This window comes from Calypte anna, chromosome 2 (genome assembly GCF_003957555.1).
Source record: "Calypte anna isolate BGI_N300 chromosome 2, bCalAnn1_v1.p, whole genome shotgun sequence".
Classification (NCBI taxonomy): Eukaryota; Metazoa; Chordata; class Aves; order Apodiformes; family Trochilidae; genus Calypte; species Calypte anna.
Genome location: NC_044245.1, coordinates 48259401 through 48269148, shown reverse-complemented (window position 1 = coordinate 48269148; position 9748 = coordinate 48259401). Strand labels below are relative to the sequence as shown.

The 9748-nt window shown below is 38.5% G+C and overlaps 1 protein-coding gene across 1 annotated transcript in view; it reads right to left on the bottom strand.

The window, feature by feature from the left end:
• Positions 1-213: 213 nt before the first annotated feature.
• The window catches only part of ITGA9 (integrin subunit alpha 9), a 212134-nt gene continuing 202599 nt past the window's right edge, over positions 214-9748 (bottom strand). The window contains exon 28 of the mRNA XM_030445225.1: positions 214-1201. Within this exon, the coding sequence (XP_030301085.1) occupies positions 1103-1201 (99 nt within the window). The 3' untranslated portion in view covers positions 214-1102. The remainder of the gene's footprint in view (positions 1202-9748) is intronic.

Sequence of the window (9748 nt, the reverse complement as noted above, 5' to 3'; positions counted from 1 at the left end):
CCATATAAACAAATTCATGACTCATGTATAAAACTCACAAGGCAGGCATAATACTCATAGCTTGTAGCAATTTATCACTTGCTTTGATAGCAACAGATCACAACAATTAACAGTAGCTTATAAACTATCCTTTCAACATTAATATGTTTCCATTTAAATTTTTTTATTTTAAATTCCAAGGAATTTGTCAATGTCATAGTGGTTGGAGCAATTATATCCTCCTGGTATCTCAGTTGTTCAGTCCTAGACCATTATCCAAGTACTAGAGACTGAGGGAAAAAAATTCCCAAAGGAAGACATTTTGTGATGCTTCCTTCAGTAAGCCAAAACAAGCTAAACATCTTCCTATGTGTCACTGAGGAAGCCCTCTCATCCTCTCCCATTCAGGCCCATAAAGGATAGACTCAGATACAAAATAGCCAATCTGTGAAATGCTTTAGGTTCTTTACTTTATAAATCAAACATCAAATTCAACCGAAAAAAAAAAGAGATAGTGAAAAGACTTTGGCTTATTGCCATTAAATGGTCTATATACAACATTACCAAGCCTTGTGAATTAAGCATATGTGGTTTTCAGCTACTTTTATCTGCAAATCTCTTTTATCTCTTGCATCGAAGTTTACAAGTACAATAGGATTTATATATACATATATGTATTTCCAAGGATTTAGCCAGATATCAGTGCTTTGAGTGAACTATATAGCTATTCAATAGAAACTATAAAACCTTGATACAAATATAAAGACATAATCAATATAAAAAGCCTATATTTATAAAAAATATTTTTAGGTAACAGTCTTCCCCTGAGGGTATACCACATAGCTGGATTCATAAATATTGCTCTGCACTGCAGCTTGGTTGCCAAAGTTCAAAGTTCAGCTCTTAAATGAAGTGTAAATTGCTCCAGTCACCTGACATGGCTGCAGTGGTTGCCTCAGGATATGTTCCCTAGCTTGTTGGAGTGATAAAGACACAGCATCACTGGGGTCTCCGAAAAATCTGGAGAAGATTCCTTCTTCCACATATGGAAGATACGAGAGCAGGACCTATAGGCTAGCAAGCACGTGTCACATGACTGGGCTGTAGGTTTTTTGTGAGCAGTTCACTGATTTTTCTGGACCCAGTCCCAACTATCTTCATTCTCCTTTCTGCTCTTTTCGGCCTCAATAATTTCTTTGTACCTCCGGCGGAAGAAGCCCATCTGCAAATCAAGAAGAGAAGACAGTGGTGGGTAAAAGTGTCAATAAATTGAAACTTACTTTGTCAGAAAAGAGTGTGCAGAAAAAAATAGCACAGGTGTTAATATCTGATTTTTCCTAGCGCCAACATGGAATCACAGCTTCTTGTTTACATCACTGTAAATTAGATCAAACTGTGTCCCAAATCTTCACAAGTATAATGAACTACTCTGAGGGAAGAGTCCTCTTATATGAGAGAAGATTAAAAAAACCAAACCAAACCAAAACAATGAAGTATTTCTAATAAAGGCAGACCAGAAGAAGCAGATAAACATTTTTTTTGTTTCAGATGAAGAAAAGGTTAATGCCAGGCTAGCCCCTGACTCCTGAGTAAATGTTGCCAGAATTTTATGAACTGTGCTTTCAGTGTCCACAACTTCACAAAACAACAGAGATCAGAAGAATACAGTACGCCCACCTCCCCAGGGCTGAATTCCCACTGACAGCCTTTTTCAGAAGAAACCCTCTTCCAGAAAACCCAGCAAAGTCTACTGTCTACTGCAGGTGCTCCACCACTGTTCTGAACAGCTCTCCTACCATTTCTGTGTACCCATCTCAAGACCTATCACCACAATCTTGTGCAACCACAGGTACTGTTCTTCCCTCCAGTAATTAAGTTCAGGTCTCAAATTTTCTATTTAAGGATCATTTATGTTAAGATGCTTTTGAGGAATCCAACAGTTTCAGCATCATCTTTTTGCCGAATGATTTCCCTTGTCCCTTGCTACCAATTGTGTAATCTGCAGCTCAGAAAGCAAAATATAAGCCTGATCCTACAAAGCACAGAGCATCAACAATAACTCCTCCACGAGGTTTCAAGATGTTGCAGGGCTGATGACCACTTTTATATATCTTATTGTGCTGTAAAACCTTGTACTTAAAGAAGTGCAAATGGTTTTCATGTTAGTTTGCATAAAAGCTCCCATATGTGTTTCTTTAAGCCTTTTAAATAAACAAAAATTATATTAATAAAAGACTCTAGCAGGCATTAAAAAACAACTCAAATTTAGCAGTGCACTGTTGAGACCATTGAATCAATATTTTGTTCATAATAATTAAAAATTTATGTAACTTATACCACTCTAAACCTGTTCTCTTACTCCTGCTGGGTAAAGCATGGTTCTTTAGTCTTCCTTTATCAACCAGTTATTGCCATCAACCAGTTATTGCCATACTTTATTCCCAAATTGACTAAATGAAGGAATATTTTGTGCTGTTTTGTCACTACTAAGTTCCTGTTAATTTGGGCTTTTTAGTTTCAGTTCTTTAGTAATTACAATTTTCTTCAAATATATTTTAGCTCACAGGGTTCTGAAAGACAGATTGTTCAAACTACTGAGGGCATTTCTCCAGCAGAGCTTCCTAAGGGCCAGATCCTTCCCAGTGCTCCCAAGTACATCCAAAATTCATGACAACACAAGACCAGACCATTCTCTTACCCCCCCCCCCCCCCCCTCCCTTATCTCTGCTGCTGGACTCCTGTGCAAAGGACACAGAAGCTGCAGTGTGGTCTAAAAAGCTCCTTTTTATGGGTAACTGGGGATGCCCTGGGGCATGCTATTAGAGACAGGTGTACCCTGCTGAATGGAGAGATATATACATTACATGCACACCTACAATCATGTTATAAATACACAACAGGTAGGCGTAAAATAAATGCCTATGATCTCAATTTTACAGAGCTCCCATGTCCTTTTGAAGGCCCCCGCAAGTGAGTGGAATTAAACCTTAGAAGTAATTTGTTCACAGGCTTGTACAAAGACCATGTACACAGTCTCCTTCCCATCTATCATAAGTAAAGCTTTATCTGCTCTTCTGTTTCTCGAGCACAGACCCTATGAGGAGAGGCTGAGAGAGCTGGGGTTGTTCAGCCTAAAGAAGAGGCGGCTCAGAGGAGACCTCACCACTCTCTACAACTCCCTGAAAGGAGGGTGTAGCCAGGGGGGGGTTGGTCTCTTTTGCCAGACGACTTTCAACAAGACAAGAGGGCATGGTCTCAAGTTGTGTCAGGGGAAGTTTAGGTTAGATATTAGAATTTCTTTACGGAGAGGGTGATCAGACATTGGAATGGGCTGCCCAGGGAAGTAGTCGATTCTCCATCCCTGGAGATATTTAAAAAGAGACTGGATGTGGCACTCAGTGCCATGGTCTGGTAACCACAACGGTGGTTCAAGGGTTGGACTCGATGATCTCTGAGGTCCCTTCCAATCCAGCCAATTCTATGATTCTATGATTCTATATGTGCACGTGTATAGAATATATGTATGGGTTTATCACAAAAGGGACAATTGAATTTTGGAGAGCCATGTCTCCCTCACCTCCTACCATCTTTCAGAACAGTGCACACAAGGATTCAGGAAAAGAAAATTAAAGAAGAGTTTCTCTAGTTTCCTGTTCTTCAAAGTCGCTCTAGAATCAGATCAAATTCTTCCTTTAGTAGAAAAAGATCATTATTATTGATTTTTATACATGTACTAACAAGTTACACTAGTGAAAAGGATGGATTTTAAGATCCTCAAGACAGCATCATCATAAATTCCTAGAGACGTTTCACCACTGATGCCTACATACTTCAGCTAAATGGAGAACTGAAGCCAACAGCTTCAGATTCCCTAAATGGAGGTGAATTACTTTATTAATAATGGGTAGGAGAAAAAGTGTAAGAACCTCTGTTGTTCTGGCCCAGTGAGAGTAATTGCAGGTACTTATTTTAGTCACAGGAATCTGGAGATACTCCTTAAATATGCTCAGGGAACAGATGTGAAGTAGTGGGTGCCATTTCTGTATTATCAGTTTTTATAACAGACCTACATATTCTGCATATTAGAAAAGAAAATTGCCACAGGACTTTGTTTCCTATGATAAAAAAGTGAAGTTCAATTTGTAGCTTTTAAAAACAGGTTTTAAACCCTTAAGGTCTCCATCCTTCATGCAACCACATTCTTGGTACAATAAAATCCTCTCTTGTAGTTATAATCAAAATTATAGAAAGGCTTTCTAATTTCCTGGAGGGCCAAACAAGCAAAAGCAAACTCTTTCCCACTGTTATTTTAATAAAAATAGCCTGTTTGTGAACATCTGCTTTAGGAATTATCTTTGAAATTTGGTTATGATAGTTTCTGTAGTTTACTGTTCTGTTACTGGATACAGAAGGCTTTTGTATAGCTTTCCAGCAGGGCAAGAAAGGGAGCTGAAGACAATATTCTAAATGAAGCCCAAAATCCAACGTCTAGCAGTGATTCCACTAAGAAGATATATATGTTTACTTCCTGTACGTGATGCATGAAATCCAGAATTATGGAGAGGACTTAATTAAAGTGCAAGCAAAAAGAGAAATGAGACCTTAAGGATTTTTTATTTTTTTTTACATTTTAAAAGTAGTGGTCAGGGATTAAATAAATTTCCCATCCCTGAAAGGCAAGGATGTGCTTTGATGTGGAATACTGTTCTTTAGTGTTAACACTGTATACTTCCACTTAACACCACAGAGTCATTTTCATAATCAGAACAGTTTTGGTTTGGGGTTTTTTGGTAACAGCCATGAAAAAAAATCACAACATAGTCATTACCTCACAGGACACCACACAGCCTATTTTCCCATCTCTTTACAATAAAATTATTTCATTTAAAATTACAAAAGTATTAACCCATATGGTGAGGGCTGATAAATGCCTGTGGCAAGCTAGTTTAGTTAGTTTAACATATAGTGAAAAGATACAGGGGTAATAAGGAGGAGGGTATGTGGAGAGAGAATACAGGGCTGAATATATACCGACTCTTTCCTCACCAGGGCAGAATTGACACTAGAAGACCTACAGCCTCTCTTCTATGATCCCTCTGCTATGGCAAAATGCAAAGCCCTTAAGCAAACTCAGAAAATCCAGTGAAGACAGCATTGCTGGGAGTCAGTTTTGGATTTCAAGCAGGGTGAGGAGAGAGACCCACAGCTTTAGCAATGGTATTGCTGTCACCTCATTTGCGAAAAGGGTGTTTCCAGTGGTCTCCAACCCACGTTTCATGGGTTCTAATATTGCTAAACTCTTACCAACTTTGCTTTCTGTATATATATCCCTATGTCTGTGTGTACTTACATATGCATGTAAATGTCAAATAGCTGTGTGCAATGCAAGAGTTCACACCAACATATCCAGGAAAAGGACGGGCGACAGCACTTTGATCAGCCAGCCTCTGTCTGAGGAAAATGTCATTTCTCATCAGAGAAAGGAACAACAGGGAAACGTATTTAAGGACAGAGTAATATGGTAAGCTGAAGGGTTATTATGGGCCAAGAGGCACCAGACACCAACAGCAATGCAGGCAACAAGCTTGCACAATACAGCCAGCATTTCAGACTTGGGTGAACAGGACTTAGGAAAGATGAGGAGACCCCCTTGAGTTTTGGGCATTTCACGTCTGTGTGGTTGAAAAAAATGTCTCAGGAGTGGGGCACTACCTCAGCACTATCCACACTTCACCCTGGCAGACATCACCAGGGAGGAATCACTACGCCAAGGGTGCCACATCCTATTTAATCTCCTCTGTATGCAAACAAAAATGAAAAAAAGGGCCATTGAAGACTCCAGGAATATAGGTATTGTCCCAAAATTCTGAGGCTATCACTGCCACTCACCATCAATTGAGACTGCACACCAGAGAAAGGAAAGAATGCCCAAACTGTCTGTGAATCTACAAAATCTTGTGTTGTTCAGATCTGCCATGATAAACTCTAAAGATGTCTGATTGCTTTTCAACAAAGCCAAACGAATTCAGGCAGAACTAAACAAAATGGAATTAAAAAGCTGGCCTGGTCTTTACTAGAAGTGACATTAACCAGTTCTTTCTGAAGGTGCTTCAAGAAATAGGAGAGCTACTATAAACAGGTGGCTTAGATTCAAAACTTGAAACCAACCTCAGGTTTTACACACACACTTTAATTCAGGTATTCCTGTCCATGTACCCTTTTCTAGCATAACCTTACTGCCACCTACAGTATATACGGAGCAGAAAGCACACTCCTGGCAAAACAGAACAATAAAGCAATAGAAAAATCTGTTATTTGCAGACTGGAAACTTATATCTGTTATTATGAAGATTTCTTGCCATGTGACAAGCACTGTCAAGGCACCTATTGAATCTTGAATCTTTAAAGTCCTTTTACTAGCACACACAACATCCTTTAGCTGTCATGCCAGGTTTACATCTCTTAAAAATCACAGATTAGTTATATGTAACAACACTCTCATAAAGATACGTTCTTCAAACACTCACACAAACTAAAAATTTCAAGGTGTTCAATTAATATCACAATAAATTATTATGTGGTGCTTTTGGGTTTTTTCTGCTGCTATCTTCCACACTTGAATCTGCACATCGAAAAGCTGATCACTGAATTACTGGACTTTGTCTTTTTCTAAACTCTGAAAGTATGAACATTTAGATGACATTTCCTGCAGCACCATCCCACAGATCTCTCTCTAGGGTGCCAATGATAAATAAATCTGAAGAGTGCTGATATTACAAAACAAAACATAATCCACATTTGGCAAAAAACAAAGATTATGACAGGGCAAGCAATACCACATTACCTTTGTTATACTCACTGTTGAGTAAAAGTCTAAAGCAATTTTATCATGCCCAGTGAGGTTAATTCTCCCAAACAAATAAAAAAGGAAATAGTTTGAAGCATGGATTGTAGACTAATGGTTATATTATGGGGTTTTTTTTGCTTGGTTTTGTTTGTTTGTTGGGTTTTTTAAGTCTTCTACCCATTAACATAATCCATTAAGAAACAGGAAAAAAATAAGAACAGCTATACACTGCTGTAAAAAAAACATTATGTCTTGATTTACAGCTGTGTTTGCAGACTATAATTTAGCTAGGAATAAATGCTTGTGAATTACAAGGTTCAAACAGAATCCAAAGCTATAACAGAGACTTTTGTCACTTTTTGTATAGTTCTTAATTTAAGTTTCTTTAGTGTGTAGTGAGGTACTAAGTTGCAGACAAAGAACATTGATTGACCGAAAAAATGTCTTCTAATGGATGTTGAAACAGGAAACCACCATGGTTTAGCAGGGAGCTTCTAGAAAAGCTCAAGTGGGGGAAAGAAGTTTATAGCATGTAGAAGAAGGGACTGACCACTTGCAAAGAATACATGGAGGCTGCCAGAGTGTATGAAGGGATGAAATAAGAAAAGCCAAAGCCTCCTTGGAATTAAATCTATCAAAGGATATCAAGGTCAGCTGGAAGGGTTTGTTTGAGTATATTGGAAGGGAAAGAAAAACTAGAGAAAATGTGGGCCTGCTGTTGAATGACACAGATGCCACAGTGACAGAAGATGCAGAGAAGGCAGTGTTACTGTCTTCCTTCTTTGTTGTAGTCTTTATAGCTCAAGCCAGTCTTCAGAAGTCATCAACTTTGGAAGTAATAGAAACAGTCTGGACAAACGAAGACTTTCATTTGTTTAAGGAGGATCAAGTTGGAGATCAGCTAAGTAAACAGGGTATCCAAAAGTCCATGGGTCCTGATGTGATACTGAGGGAGCTGGCAGGAGTCTTTGCTAGGATACTCGCCATCATCCTTGAAAGGTCCTGGAGAACAGGCAAGGTGCCTGGGGACTGGAAGAAAGCCAGCATCACTCCAGCCTTCAAAAAGGGCAAGAAGGAAACTACAGGAAGGACTCAGGAAACTACAGGCCAGTCAGCATGACCTCCATCCATGGAAAGATGATGGAGCAGCTCATTCTGGGCATCATCTCAAACCATGCAGAAGTAAAGAAGGTTATCAAAAGTAGTCAGAGTGGATTCTACAAAGGCATGACTAGATGGATAGATGAGGGGTGGGCAGTGGATATTGTCTTCTTGACTTCAGCAAGGCTTTTGGCATGACCATCCAACAGCACCTTCATAGGCATGTTTAAGAAGTGTGGGTTAGATGAATGGGCAGTGGGATGGATTGAAAACTGGCTCACAGCTAAAGCTCAGAGGGTCTTCATTAGTGGCACAGAGACCTATTGGAGGTCAGTAACAAGTGGTGTTCCCCAGGGTAAGTACTAGGTCCAGTCCTGTTCAATATAATCAATGACCTGGGTGAAGAGATGATGTACCCTCAGCAAGTTTGTTGACACAAAACTGGGAGGGATGGCTGACACACACTCAAAGTAGACACATGAATTCAGACCAGCAGCATGCAAGGATAAGATGCATTTAAGTGTGCCAAAGAGAGAACTGCTCAGAGATGGATACCAGTACAGACAATCTAATTCAGTACCTTGCTTTTTGAACATAAAAATCCTTGCTATTGTCACTGATGCTAGAGTATCATCCTACTCTAAACATGAAGCCATATGATTAATAATTTGTTCCCTTAACCATTTCTCAAGCAGCTTTTCAGCCAGGAGTTTTTTTGCTGGCTTCAATGGACCTGCTTGCTAATGAGGTGAATAAAGGTGGTGGTTCTGGTGCCTGCCCTTGCAATATCTTTACTGCATAGGTAAGCTATAGTTTGCCTCAGACAAGACTCATATTTATCTAGCATTTGATTAATTTGTGCAGACATAATATAATTTATTAAGGACTTTGTACTTCCTATACTTCAGTAAAGAAGAGAACTCAAATAACTGGACTTTGAAGATCTTTCAGTGCCTAGTGCTGGTAATTTGAGTTTAATGAAATCATGAACTTCTGGCACGACAGTAACCGTGTACAGTAACTTGTACAACAGATGTTACCAGCATGCTTATAAGTGTAATTAAAAAGTGAATTAGCTAACATTAAAACTTATAAACACTTTCAATTAGGTTAAAGATTTTTTTTTTCATATTGCAAAATTCTAAGTAGTTTATTTTTTCAAAAATCATAGAATGAAATGGCATCATCCAAAGCTCAGATCTGATTAGCAGACTCAAAAATGTGAAAGAACACAATGTCTACTGCAGATTTGTCTGGACAAATTACTGGATACTATTTCTTAAACCTCAGCAGGGAATAGGTCAGTAATTAGACCTATCATTCCTGTAAGAGTAATTAATTTAAGATATATATCAATCCATATTTTCCATTTCCTCTTCAAAGGAAAAACAAAGAGAAAATACTGAAATATTTCCAGCTTTGTTTGAAAACCAGAGACTAAACATTATAGACTATTTCTGGAATTAATAAAAAGTAGATTTACAATTATTTTTTATATATTTGATCTGCCAAAAATACTTGAATGTAAGTTTATATTATGAACATAATTATCAGAATAAATTACTTTCATGGATTTAGATGAACCAGGAGGAAATGGCTAGGGCTGGTGTAAGACATAACCCAGCAATTCCCACTGTGACACCATGCTTAAAGAGATTTCAGACTATGCAAGTCACATTTTCTCTGTTCTTGGCACTTGGGTCTGCGGGATGTTTGTGACTTCCAATAAATACACATGTTGTGTTCCAGCAGTGGGGAACCTTGGAACCTTAGATACTTATTTGTGAATTTTTCAGTCTACAAACATACCCTTTTTCTGGT